We start from the raw sequence: 15,241 nt of genomic DNA on the forward strand, positions 1-15,241 counted from the left end.
AAGTCGGTTACGTCGCTGGACCGCGGCCAGGAGCCTACAGTAAATACGAAGTGAAATTGATAGTTTTGGATCAATACGATCTAATATATACGTCTCAATTAACATCAGCTAAGTTTTACATCAGGTTTGGATGACAAAATTGCATATATCTCACGCAGTTTATAATACGCAATGTTATGATAATACACTCGACACTGCTCGGTCTATCTTTCAGAAACTGTATATGTGTGTAATTTGTATTTATGTTTGTGTGAAATAAATTAAAAAAAAAAAGAAATGAATAAAAAGATTTGACAATATTTTTTGTGCTAATTGAGCAATCAGCTCATTGGACTTCGTACAGAAATTAAAAAAAAAAATTTTTTTAAATAACAATTTGAAAGTTGTTATAGGTACAACTTTCAAATTCTCAACTAGATTTTGCTTCTGCTTCGTCCGCTTTTATTTTTTATTATTATTGTCAATATTTCGGGTTCTAAGCAACATATCGCGGTGAAATCTATATCAGGAATTTAAATTCGCCATCCGCTAATCTCTCCTCATACAAATTACACAATGTCTATTCATTCACGTCGGCTTCGGCGTTTGGCGATAAGACATACAACTTGAAACAAAGCATAAAGGATCTTCCCAAGGCCGTATCTATCCACTTCATGTGTAAATCTTCTTCATGGTCATATTCCCATGGTTAAGGGTCGTGGACATAACGTAATGACACATACACAACAACTTTCTTGACACTATTGATGGAGTGGTTTGCCATTGCCTTCTCCATTGCACACACAAGATCATCAACCAGTGTGCAGGTTTCCTCACGATATTTTCCTTCACCGGAAGCAAGTTGTCTATAAAAGGAAACTACTATAATGAGCCAGAGTTGTAGACAAACTCATGTGGCACGAGTAGGACTCGAACCTGGGATCTTTCGAGCCTCACCACCACTTCATGTATATATGTCTATATATACCTACGTGTTTCGTAACACCTATATAGCTAACACAAAGGTCGCATTTCATGTATTTGCACATTCATGTGTTTCATTCATGTGTGTGTGTGTGTGTGTGTGTGTGTCACAAATAGCGTTTGCAAATGTACTATTATGATACTATGTACTATTATGATACTATTATGATATAATGTACATTAGGAAAATCATCATAAGTATACATTGTAAAGGTATGTTTTATTTGTAAATTTTTCAAAATCCGTCCAGAACTTTTGGGCGTGAAAGAGTATTTTACATATATACATGCTCACGAACATTCTAATAGTAGAATTATTTAAAAAATAGTTTCTGACCGACAGAAATGTTCGGATTTCTCTAGATTAAAACCAGAGCATTTCTAATATTTGGCTGAATGCCAGCATCTAGATGCTTTCTAAAAACAAGTCAAAAAAAATTATGAATGTTTGACGTTGATCAAAAAATATACTTTCGTATGTATTCGTTCAGATATATTATCTGCGGTGAAGCAGGTCTGCCTGTGATCGAAAGGACCCAGGTTCGAATCGAATTGCGTCTCTTTTTTACACGATGCGTACACGATTTGTGAAAAAGGGATAGCATGTGGACGTAGTAACGTGCGAAGTTTTCGTATGTTTCGTGGTAGGCCCTCTGTTACTATTTAATATCAATTCTACCAATAATCACATACAGCTATATAAATCAAAATAAATTTTTTAAAAGAAGCCGCTTCGCGTCAAACATTAATAACGTTAACGCTCACATAACGTATTTCGGTTACTAGGAAACTTGTTTCCTTGTACGAAGATAAAAGGTCAACGAACTTGGAACGCGGAGCAAATAGAAGAATTCGTCACATATAAATAAAACAATAAATGGGAAATAATAAAGAAAAATAAATATGGCGGGTCTTTATGGGCCTATTAGAAGCCAAAACATTTTTTTAAAGAATTTTTATTTGACTGTCTTTCTATCTGTATGTATGTTTGCGCATCACGCAAATACTACTGGATGGCATTTGATGCGGTTTTCACAGTTGTATAGCAGATGGTCTAACTTAAAATCTGGTATAGTTTACACCGCGACACGTCGCTTAAAACTCGAGATATTGACAAAAATAAGTTATTATAAGTATAAGACGCGGAGATAAGCTAAATAAACAACTTGTAGAAAACGCTTTTAGATTGAGGAAACGATATCTGCTTGCTTACAACTACATATTTGACTAGTTTTATTTTATATATAACTAACTATAGATTATAGATTTCTATATCAAGTTTTACGATTTATAATAAAAAGTAAGTTTGACAATTATGATGTGTGAATTATTAATCATTCTCAGTTTCATTTTTATTAACTGGGTTGAAAATGATATAAGTATATCGAGGAAAATAAATGTCTGAATTAGATAAAATACCTACGTGTGTATCTAACCGGTCTGTGCCTGGAAAACTATAATGCCAACACCACACCGTAACACCATATATATGAAGTGTAAGTTCCAATTGTCGCCGAACTCAGACACACGCCGACGCGAATGCGTGAACATTGCGTAGTTAGTATGAGTGCTTTTATTTACCGCAATGAAAAACCAGCAATGTATACCGAATCCGCCAAAGTTTGGCAAACTGTTCGACGAGAGTGGAGCCGGCACAAAATGTCTAGTCCTCCTTGCAGACGTATTTCTCATGTACCTATAATGAAACACACCCAACGACTCTGTTGGTAAAAATAAAATAAAAATGCAGAAATATTTATACAAAAAAATATATTTAATTACTGTTCTTTGAAAAATTTAAACGTAAAAGTTTTAGTAAATTGTACTTAAGTATAGAAGTACTTATTATTACATACGCATTGAAAAAAATTACTAAAACAATAATGAGTAATTTCTATTTTCTTTACATTGCACGTTTATCTTACGCTACCTCACTTTGTGTGTTGAATTTTTTCCTTTCAAATACTTGGTTGACTGGAAGAAATCCCTATCTGGGATAAGTCCGCCTTTGTACGCGTTCTTTCTTTATTTCACTGCTTTCTTTGTATGCGTTTTCTTCGTGCAATTTACAAACAAACTAACAGTAGCAATATGTGTTCAATATTTACTTACCCAATCGGTTTTTGATAACCTATCATTTAATTACGCCACACGGGTTTAAACAGACTTGAATGTATAAAAATAATCGTGTTCTTGTGCATGACTTGGCCCCAGATAAAACCCTAATCATTTTTTGTATTGCTATTAAAATTAACCATATCATACCGTAATTCCCCAGTAGTGAATCAATGAATAGATTTTGTTATAGCTATACATTGCCGCGAAACAGTTCGCCGAACTCGGCTAGCGGGCTCGACATACATTGCTGGTTATTCATTGCGGTAAATTAAAACGCTCCCACAAACTACGTAATGTTCGAATTCGGTGATAGTGCGTCACGTGATCACGATCACACTGTTATTAGAATTGTGATGACGTCTGATGACGCCTCTATACGTGATGATGATGACTTCACTAAGTCATGAGTCAATTTATCAATGAATACAGTTTTGGGAACATGTATTACAGAACCATTTTGTAATATGAAATTTCCCCGTTGGTATAAATAAATATTGGGGTGACTATGACAATCATTTATTTTGGGATATCCATATTTGATATAAATACCTAAATAAATAATTTTATTTCAATTATTGTTTATTTTTTAATAACCTTCACTTTTGTCAAAGATCTGCCCTTTCTTTTTTCACATTTGTTAAAATAACGACCCATAAAATATCCATAATAAATCTAAAATTTCCTCTTAAATCACTCTATCTTTTTAAAAAACCCATATCAAAATCCTTTGCATAGTTTTGAAGACCTAGCATACACAGGCATAGACAGATAGCAGAAAGCGACTTTGTTTTATTCTATGTAGTGATGTATGATAATAAAGATCGAGTTTTAATGGGATCACAAATAATGTCCACGATTGCCTTGCTTCGCAGATTTTCTCCGGGCTCTCCCAACATCATGGTTGCCCTTGCGTCTCGAGTCTCCAAACATATACCCGAGTCAGGCCGGCCGGTGATCAGTCGACGCGTGCGCATCTCAGTGCGCGTTCTAAATTTAAATTATTTTTTGTCAATCGTGTTCGTGATCGTGTGAAGTGTTGATTGATTTATTTTGATTGTGGGAAAAGGTACGAAGTGTTTTTTTTTGTGTTTCTACAAAATATTTTTATAATTGTGTTTTACTAGCTTTTGTTAAAAAAAATATATACAATTAAGGTACGTTTTTGGTACTATGTAGGAAGTTAAAATTCACAAGAATTATAAAATCTTAAAATTAAAAAATAATAATAATAAATTATAAAAAAAATTCCTAAACAATAATAACGAACGGCTATACACATAAGCAGGTAAGGATACAAAGCAAATATGTACAAAATTGAGAACAAATATGTAATCGCCTGTGTATGTATTATAAAACAAATATTCCTCCATGCGGTCATCCGTATACATAATAACTGGTTTCGTCGAAAATAGTACCTAAGTATAAAGTTTGATACTAAAAGATTAACAAGTTATTTCAGAAATGTCATTTTTGCCACAAGCTCAGACTGACAAAATACAAATCTCCGTGCTGTGAACCGTTGAAGAGATTCCTTGTTGGAAGCCGATCCTGGGTGCACGATCAGGGTCATGGTTATCATAATATAAGCTTTTGACGTCAATAAGTGACGCATATCATCCTAAATTGAATAAAGAATTTTGAATTTGAATAATGCATTGTCGTGGCAACTGAAGCTATGTGGGAAATGTCAACTTTTTAGGAAATCTAACTTGCAAGATTTGATTACAGACAGACAAGCAAACATCGCGGCAGGTGAAACTATAAATAAAATCTTGTAAAATAGTCTAATTATAAAAATAGTTTTAACATACTGCCGGAGTTAACAACCTTTCAACCTTTGAAAACTTTTGAAACACACTAAACATACTTAGAGAGGGTTGCACCGGTCAACTTTGACGTTAGCTTTAACCTGCGCGCCGCCGCCGACGTTTAGAAAAAATGGCGTACATTGCATTTTTCTGCGCAGGTTAAAGTTATCATAGAAATTGAATGGTGAAACGCACCAATAAGAGATTAAACAAATTAATGGTTAGGTACTCGGAATTAACGAATTATTTTCGTGAAATTCTTTTTTATTTATTTATAAGTATACGGTGGTAGAGCTATAGGCAAAAGAATAACATAATTAAATGTTTTGGTTTAATTTCATTCAATACATCATCTAGCTATATGTTAAATGTGACAACCCTGAATATACGAGACTTTAAGCAACTCTGTCTGCATTTATATCAAAGTCAAAGTTTTTATTCAGAAATTAGTCCTTTACAGTCACTTTTTCATGTAAAAATACATTTCTTTAAAAATGCTACAAACTGTACTTTTTGAAAAGATTAATAAATAGGTACTGAAATATAACATAATACTTTAATTACATGGTCAAAATATATACAGTGTGAGTGCCGATATAAAAAAATTGACCAAGATTAACCAGCTCCGCTCAGGAGTCGGCCATCGCAAAGTAAAGCTCCAGCCATAATAGAGGGATATCTGATAGTTATAATTCAGTAATAGCCTAGAATTTGTAATATTTGGTTGGTTCATGTGCTGACTCTACTAACAATACCTATGCATGTCTACCTGGAGACTACATCACCGATTCATTTTCTATTTATAAAATATTCGATAAAATTTATCCTGGATTCCTGGCTGACTTCCAGTAAATAAATATCTTTGAAATTATCGCTAATGCGGTATTTCGGCTATGCAACTAAAACGTTAAAATATTGCACTAAATTATTTTATTTAGTCTTTTAAATTATTCGATGTGTATCGGTAAAGTGTTTGTAAAAACATCGTGTTAAATTAAAAGAACACTGTTTTTCCTTTTTACATTAATTTTAGGTAAGTACAAGGTTATATGCAATAGATATAGGTAGGTAGGTACATAAATAATTTATGTTTATAGAATTTGAAGAAGCGGCTCTCAGACCTCACGCACATAATAACTTTATATGCTACAAACTACACTGTGTCAACACAATGCAAATGAATCACCTAAATGGATCTTTAATGTAAATTTAGATAGGTACACTAGTAGAATGACAAGTTTTAGTATGTTTGCTAACATGCTTCTAACATGTGAAAAATTCTGTCTGTTTTTTAACTCCCTTATGTCCCTCATCAACAGCTTCCTTATCTCGTTATGAAGAGATTGAAAGTTTATCAATTCCCTTACGTTGATAATGTATTTGTTTCTGTTATTCATATGATTTTTTAAACATAAGTCTCTATACTTTCACTCGTATTAATTAAATATTAATTAATATTATTCCCTTATATAGTAAGATTTGTAAGATTGCACCGGTGACCTGTATAATACGGGCACCGGAAGCGGTGGTGGTGTAATGGTTATGACGCCTGCCGGTGTATCGAAAGGTCCCAAGTTGGAATCCTACTTGACTACTACATGAGTTCATACATGTAAATCACAAATCTAAAATATAAATCACTCACTAATATACATGACTCATGTATATTAGTTTTCATCGACCACCACTTGCGGAGAAGAAGAAAAAAAACAGAAATATTGTTACGTTAAAGCAAACAAGAATGTGTAGTGAAACAATGATTTTAGTAAACGTGTTTGTAGAATGTTGACAATGATTTGTTGAGTGTGTAAGGTAAAACCAGCGCTGTGGACTGGGCTTTATATGTCCTTATTATGATGGGCTTAGCCCCTCTTTCTACGACCTCTATCCAGTACGATAATTATAAAAAAAATAATTGTAAATCGTTCCAGAAAAGCACAAATCATGGACCCAGTAGCAGTAGACATAGTACACTTCTATCCAAAGGAAAATTCACAGACACACAACACTGTCAAGTAAGTATTTAATTAGAGATGAGACCGTCTAGTTGGAAGCTTCCGTCGAGGCGGCGTATGGTTCCCGCCCTAGTATAGGACCATTAAATATCCTCTAGTGGGTAAAAAGCCTTCGCAACTAATAGGCAAGGAAATTAAGTTTGTTTGTACTTAAATTCTTCATGCTTCTTAAAATTGTGCATACATTTAGTTTGAAGTACGGATAAGGACATATGGTACCTAACTGTTCGTGTGGGAAATTCACGCGAGCGAAACCGCGGGCAAAAGCTAGTTGAAACATAAATACTTACATATAAAAGTTCTTTCCAGATTCGAGGTTGTGAACGATGAGAACCCTACAACCACCATTCTGCGTCGAGGACAACCCTTCAACGGAGTGGTCCGTTTCACCAGGCCTTTTGATGAGGAGAATGATGTTGTGCAGCTGGTGTTCACATTAGGTATATAGTTCGTTACATATGTATTTAGTTCTGTGTACGTAGTGCGACTTTGGTTTACACCTCACCATCGAGTGGATTCGCAGTGAGAAGCAGCTAACCAATCACAGTGCGCCATTGTGACGCAACGACAACCATACTGCGATGTGATTGGTTCGCTGCCTCTCACTTCGAATGAATTCGATAGTGAGAAGTGAAATGCAAACCCACACTTCGCCCTCAAAGGCTGTGGCGTAACTGCGGGTCGTTCGAGTCTGAAACGGTTCTCCGACGTTTCGTCGACAGAATGTTTCGACATCGGGCGTTTGAACGACAGAACCCTTCATCTACGAACGATTCGCCGACATAATGTCTCCTCTGTTCTATTCTCTATTCTGTCGGCGATGTTCGTATATGCGATAAAGAACTATGTCTTATAATTATAGAAGGATTAAATTTTAGTTGGATATTAAATATTTTTATACTACCTACTAGTGGCCAGTCCCGGCTTCGCTCGCATTTACACACACAATTATTCACGTAAACGTTCCTCTTGAGTCAGTTTTTATTTACAAAAACTCATCTCAATCCGTTTCGCAGTTTTCAAGATCTAAGCGTACATGGGAGTGACTTTGTTTTATAGGTACTATGTATATAGTGGCGACATATTTAGGAGGTTAAATGTGTGGCCATTTTCTTTACCTACTTATTAACTTCGCTATGTTAACAAACTTGGTTTGTTCTATGTAGTTCTGTAAACATTTAACTTATTGTTCTCAGGAGACAAGCCCCAGTTCGAGACAATGGGTTCAGTGCGCCTGCGCCGCGACGTGGTGTCCGACAAGCACTCCTGGAGCGCAAAACTGCTCGACGTCCAGGAAGATACTGTTTCCTTCGAGGTTAGCATATTATCGTGCCCACAATTGATATAAGGCAACAGGCTTATACCAGCCCCATACTGTCACCGAACTCAGGCTCGTGTACATTGCGTGTACGCAATTACAATTACTTGGTTTTTCATTGCTGTAGCAATGAAAACCCAGCAAAGTATCTATACCGAATTCGCCAAATTTAGGCAAACTGTTCGACGATATTATCTGCCTCATGTTTTTATAATAATAGGTATAGTAAGTTACTTTGTAATTGTTATTCAGTGTTAATACAATTAATTTTTAATTACGAATTATAATTTTATTACCACTTACAATAATCCGTTTAATTGCGCGCCCATGTCATGGTTTCTGCATAAATAATTATTCACATAGGTACATTAAACTATACGTTAAAGTTACTCTTCTTGGACCTATTTAGTATGACAATTGAGGCCAATTTGCAATAATTTTGTGAAAGTTGATGTGCAGTTGACTGTACAAACTGGAATCGTAATTATGGACCGTATGTAGATTTATGACAAAAGCATTTAGCAATTTTATAGACCAAGACTATAGAAGACTTAGTATTAAAGTCATTTGAATAATGAAATAGATTTTAATGTTGGTTAAGGGATAGACTGGACGGATTGTTATAAAATTTGATACACGTGTAGAATATAACCTGGACTAACACAGAGGGTACTTTTTATACCGAAATGTTATGTTCGTCAGGCGTAAGGCGTTCGTAAGACGTCAAAAATGCACAACGCTAATATTCAAGTTTTCACTTCTGCCGGCACTCCCGGCCGAAGTGCTAACCGTTTTTTTTTAATTAATATAATGTTATTTCCAGGTATCGACCCCTGTGTCCCTCCCTGTAGGTAACTGGGCCCTCCGAGTGGTGACCAAAGTGAAGGGCAGTCAAGAGAGGAGGATCTACGATTTTGATCAGGACCTGTACATCTTGTTCAACCCATGGAACCCAGGTGAGAAAGAATATTGTTTTGATAAAAATTTCAAACAACTTGCTCGACTCATATCCCGCTACAAAACGAAATTAAAATTAAAGTTTAAAAGATCTTGTTGTTGTTAGAGTCGTAAAGAAGAATACTGATTACACTAGTATATCTACACTAACATATATGCTACTTACTGCAGTACAGCAAATAATACGTAACTGTTTCATCCAACCCAGATGACCAGACCTATATGGAAGACTGCCAATTACTTCAGGAATACGTGCTCAATGATGTGGGCAAAGTCTGGGTGGGGCCGATAAAAACAACCCGCGGCAAGCCCTGGGCCTACGGACAGTTCGATGCTGTTGTATTGCCGGCTTGCATGCTTATGCTGGACCGAGCTGAAATTCCATTCCACCAGTAAGTCCCTCTGTAGACCTTATGGCTTTTTTATTAACCTGTAGCAGGTATTTCACTACGTGGCACTTACACGGCTTTTTAGCTGAGCACATTGTCAGTTACTTCCTCAAATGTCGGCAAAAGGTGCGCTTTCCCCGCATTTTCTTCGTGTCGCAAAGTGGAGAATGAAAAAGTGAAGTATTCATAATAATGAGAACCATTTGACGTGAATATCCAAATTAAACGAGCGAGAAAGATAAAAATCATCTTAAATGTTTAAAAATGACCCAATTTTCAGTCGAGGAGATCCAATCAAAATGACACGTACTATCTCCCGGATAGTCAATTCCAATGACGACGGCGGCGTGCTAGTCGGGCGCTGGGATGGAAACTATGAAGATGGGACAGCTCCCTCTGAGTGGACAGGGTCTGTGGATATACTGCAGCAGTACCTGGAGACGCAGCAGGAGGTCCAATATGGACAGTGTTGGGTGTTCGCTGGAGTTGTAACTGCTGGTTCGTCTTCTCTTTTATTTTTTGAATTTTGTTTCGACCTGTGTGTAGCCTTTTTTTGGAAGAGAGATCTGATCTGATTTCCAACTTATATTATATTTTCTCTCTCTAGTTTGTCGCGCCCTCGGCATCCCATCTCGCGTGGTCTCCAATCTGGTATCAGCCCACGACGCCAACAGTTCCCTAACCGTGGACAAATACTACACAGAAGACATGGAAGAAATGAATTTTGATCCTAATAACCCAGCCGGTGCTGATTCTATCTGGAACTACCACGTGTGGAATGATGTGTGGATGGCGAGGCCGGATCTACCTGCAGGTTAGATTGTGAATTTCAATTGTAATGATTGTTTATAACTACTTAGTTGTTATTAATATTGATGGCTTTAAGGTGGATACGCTAGCTGGTTTGATGTCGTGAACTTTTATCATGGCTTTTGATCTACAGGATATGGTGGCTGGCAAGCCATTGACGCTACTCCTCAAGAAACTTCCCAAGGAATGTATCAATGCGGGCCCGCGTCTCTGGAGGCGATAAAACAAGGAGTCCTTGGCTTGGGTTACGATGTGGAGTTCATGCTGGCTTCAGTCAACGCTGATCTGATGCGGTGGAGGGAAGACCCTGAGGCGGAGAGCGGCTTCTCCATGGTTGACACCAATAATTATCAGTGAGTCTTGTTGTTTAGTAATTTAGCAAGAAGAAGTAGTAATTTATTTATATTTGATTCTGCAACTGCACTTTCCTACTTAGAGCGTGTTCTCATTGCTCAGTCGTGCTCCGTTGCGAAGGCGTAATACGTTGCGGTTCCGACGTGCTCCGTGTTTTTTATATGTTTTTAACATTCTTCAATGTCTCTGAGCTGTCAAAGCTTATTATCCTTAAATTACCTAGTACTATATCCACGGGAGGACATCCTTCTCCTTGTATCGTATCCCCATTGTTGATGATCGTGATCTTTATGTGACATCTTCCTATGCACCGTATTTCCCATTCGGATCTATGCTCTACGGATGAATATAGGCAGGTCTTCTAGAGCGGGACCCATATGTCGAATGTGTGAACTCTCAAACCTCCATATGACTCCTAATATTTTTTCTCAGTATCGGCCGCATGATCCTGACAAAGAAGCCGTATGTCTTCGACCCAATCGGAGACGAGGACAGGGAACAGATCACTGACCAGTACAAGTTCAGAGAGGGCACCACCTCCGAAAGGCTGGCTCTCATGAACGGCGTCAGATTCTCCGAGAGAGCTAAAAGGTAAGAAAGGGATAATTTTACACTTCAACTAGTGACCTGGCCCAGCGTCGCACAGGGTCATATATATAAGTAAATCTTCGGTAATAAGATTCTATCAAAACATCTTTCTATCAAAACAGCAATTGCATTAGTACCTAAGTCGGACGTACAAAATATAAGCTGTATTGGTGTTGCACGCGAATTCAGTTACTGTCCATTCATATGTAAACTATCCCTAAATGCTTTCAACTACATGTGTTATCTTCAGGTACTACGCCGTCGTGAGCAACCTGAAGAGTGACGTCACGTTCAAGCTGCGTGAGCTGGAGACTGTCCCCATCGGCGAGCAGTTCCGAGTCACTGTCGACATCGAGAACAATGCTGATGAGGTAAAACTCTCTCTCTCCCTCTCAACCTCGTCTCAAACTTCGAAGATTTGGTTGTGGTTGCCTGACATCTGACATTAACCCTCTTGAAGCTGTTCATTGTTATTTTCTTCTTGACCTTTTCCCGCAATACACGCTGAATGTAAAGTCCCCCTATTTTATTCTGTCAATTGTCAATTCTATCGATATACCATTATTATCGCCATCATTCTTGATACACTCCACCTCTTTTAGAGTTTTCCTATATTCCTAGAACGTTCACTTTCATTTTGAGACCTTTTTAGTGACAATGATTCTCATCTATTCAAATTTACTGACATCAGACAGCCGAAACTACTGGGTTTAGAAGTAGAAGAAGATTGGTAATCATGTTTTGACGACCTCGGTGGCGCAGTGGTAAGGTTCTTGCCACTGAACTGAGAGGTCTCGGGTTCGATCCCCGTCGGTCGGGTCAAGATGGAAAATTATCTTTTTCTGATTGGCCCGGGTCTTGGATGTTTATCTATGTATATATTTGTCTCAAACTTACTTTGGGGCTAGCTCAATCTGTGTGATTTGTCCTAATATATATATATATATATATATATATATATATATATATATATATATATATATTATATGTTCCTTGGGGAAGGTTTGGGAGTACTAAGAGTCTACTATCCCAAAATTCCCACAGGAATGGGAGAAAACGGTATATTTACGAGTGGAAGTGTTTAATTACAATGTTGGTTGACCATCGGGTAATAGTGGGCGAAACGAAAATAGTACCTTGCTGAAGGAAAATGAGATTGAAAATAAGAAATTAATCAAAATGCCCTATTTCAGGCCCGAAACATCAAAGCATCGCTGTCAGCGTCCAGCGTGTTCTATAACGGAAACAGAGCTGGTGTCGTGAAAAAAGTCGAGGGGAAAATTTTAGTGGGACCAGGCCAAAGTAAACATTAATTTTGTTTTAGTTTACCGTGAACTAATTTATTTCTATTTATCGTGATTACACAAAGACTTTCTTGGAAATATTAATGTAGTGTTTTACCTTTTCCATTTCACTCAATGTATAATAAATTCAATTATAGAGAGCAGATTTCCTCACGACGTTTTCCTTCACCGGAAGCAAGTGGTGATTGATTAAAGCTGGTGTACACGTTTCACACGTGATAATTTGGGATATAAAAGCATGTGACACAAGTATTCGAACCTGAGACCTTTCGATTCACAGGCCAATTAGACCGTCACCGCTTCTGTCGATCTGTACATTTGTAGCGGGAGCTAGGTGATTATGCTCGACCGCCACAAAGGGAAGACCTTCCCGCCAGGCTAGATGTTGCGCCTGGGGAACCGCACGGCTCCGACGGTGTCATGTCGGAGGTTTTATTTATGCTTCCAATCGAAAACGCACTGTCTGCGCGGTCTAGGCTTGTTAGCTGTCCATAGTGAGTCGACCGTCGTGCCATCTGTCCGTAGTGTCCTGGATCACTTGTGTGGCTTGTTATTCGTTGCGTTTGGTCGGCTTTTTACATCTGCGCCGTTGTGCATGTGGCATGGAAGATGTCGCCACACATTGATAATAAAACAATTTTCAGTTGAACAGATAAGCATACTGGTGAAATCCGATGACTACTTGCCGAAGCTGGTGGAGTACTGCAACATGAAGCTGTCGGCGATGGCCATAGTTGAGGAGACCAAGCAGTCCTGGGCTGATGATGATGACTTCCAAATCCTTAAGCCGAATATTAACATAAAGGTGAGTTTCAAACTTAAAAAGTGGGTGTCTACTTGACTATTATAGCGAATATTGAATTCAAAGTTAGTTTTTTTCTTACAAGCCTTAATTGGGTAAATTACTTTTGCAGTTCAACGAAGACCTAATCATCGGACAGCCAGCCACCACCGTCCTCTCCTTCGTTAACCCTCTAGAGATTCCTCTCACAGGCTGCGAGTTCCGAATGACGTCATCAGGCATCGTGGGCCGTACGCTGCGTTGCCCCGCACCTGAGGTGGAGCCGAAGGCGCTCCTGTCTGTCCAACTGCCCGTACAGCCTAATGTAAGTAAATGTTAATTAATTCAGGGTCGGTAAAGTGTGCTGCAGTGATCACTTAGAAAGTCACACGGTAGTGTCCCACCATTAGGTGGGACGGATTCCTTTCGTCTGTTTAATAGTATAGGCAAAGTGCTGTTTTTTCTTTTGAGGTACGGAACCCTAAAAATAGTAATATAGTGAGAACTCATTATTTTAGAGTTTAGAGTGACGAACTCATCAGGCATCGTGTTTTTACGCGGAACCTTCGTGGAGCCGTTGAGCGACAACGGACAGAGTGACGTGATATGGATGCAAGTGACTCTCCTGTACCAAATGGAAGTACGAATTTCGACGAAATTCGAACTTATGCAAAAAAACCCGTTTATCTATTTTTTGTTGTCGGCCAGTCTCTATTATCTTATAATTTTTGAATAATAAACTTTTTTTTCAGAAACTTGGCAGCATCAGCTTTGTAGCGACATTTAAATCTGCTGAACTGAAAGATATCACTGGTGCAGCTACCGCAGACGTCTTTGAAGGCTGAAGACAATAATAATTTGTATATATATATATATATATATATATATATATATATATATATACAAATTGAAAAATAAAATACTTATATTATAAGAAGGCGCTACAAGTTATAAGAAGATATAATAACAAACACGATAATTTATTGTCACTAAGTATAAATTGATCAATTTTGTTATGTGATTATTATTTTATAAATGAATAGATTCGGAATGCTTCTTGACTCAAAAATAATGACGTCATTTTTACACATTTTACAAATGACACAGATTACATAATACAAATGATAAATTATTGTTTTTGGCATTTAGAAAAGTGCCGACTCTTGTTGTGAATTAGCTTTAGGAATTACGAAATTACTATATACTCATATTAATGTTTATGTAATACTAGTTTTTGATGACATAAAAAAAATAAAAACTAGTCTTGAACCACGATCGCGAGTTAATTATTTTGTTTGATCAATTTTTTATACATAAGTAACTATTGAGCCAAGTTTTTGTAGCTACAACATAAAATTATTTAAATTTAATATGTCAGTAATGTAAACAGCGTGTAACCGTAAAGACAATACAGAAATATATCTATATTGTGATGTAAGTGTATCAGTGTTACCAGTAATCATTAGTGGATTACATAACTTATATTTTATCTACAAAACGGCTTTTTATATAGGTACCAAAATATGACAAAATTTTATGTTCTTCCATACAAATTAACCAATCAGTTTAGAAATGGCCTTTTTCAAAACATATTATTTGAAAGATTTTGTTTTTTATCTACTGAGTAAGTATATTGAGAAAATTTGGTTGGCGATTAAAAAACACAGTCTGTATAGTTATATCCGTCCATTGTTTCAACAGTGTTCTCGTAAAAAATACCCATAATGTTTTTAGTTATACGGTTTGTAAATTGAAATAAGATCTTGACCTGAAGGTCCTATCTTTGTTCGACCTTGGCAATGATAAACGACATTTTAGCATGTAGGTAGTTTTGTTT

The 15,241-nt window shown here is 37.0% G+C and overlaps 1 protein-coding gene across 1 annotated transcript; it reads left to right on the top strand.

Moving 5' to 3' along the window:
- Positions 1-4,001: 4,001 nt before the first annotated feature.
- LOC128677398 (hemocyte protein-glutamine gamma-glutamyltransferase-like) lies at positions 4,002-14,285 on the top strand. Its single transcript, XM_053758193.2, has 15 exons — positions 4,002-4,146; positions 6,820-6,903; positions 7,213-7,343; positions 8,100-8,218; positions 9,045-9,177; positions 9,387-9,570; positions 9,848-10,065; positions 10,175-10,381; positions 10,511-10,730; positions 11,164-11,322; positions 11,570-11,690; positions 12,513-12,621; positions 13,268-13,428; positions 13,538-13,729; positions 14,157-14,285. The coding sequence occupies exons 2-15, from the start codon at positions 6,833-6,835 to the stop codon at positions 14,247-14,249; spliced, it is 2,118 nt and encodes a 705-aa protein (XP_053614168.1). The 5' UTR covers positions 4,002-4,146; positions 6,820-6,832; the 3' UTR covers positions 14,250-14,285.
- The last annotated feature ends 956 nt before the right edge of the window (positions 14,286-15,241 follow it).

The sequence above is a fragment of the Plodia interpunctella genome, chromosome 18 (assembly GCF_027563975.2).
Source record: "Plodia interpunctella isolate USDA-ARS_2022_Savannah chromosome 18, ilPloInte3.2, whole genome shotgun sequence".
Taxonomy (NCBI): domain Eukaryota; kingdom Metazoa; phylum Arthropoda; class Insecta; order Lepidoptera; family Pyralidae; genus Plodia; species Plodia interpunctella.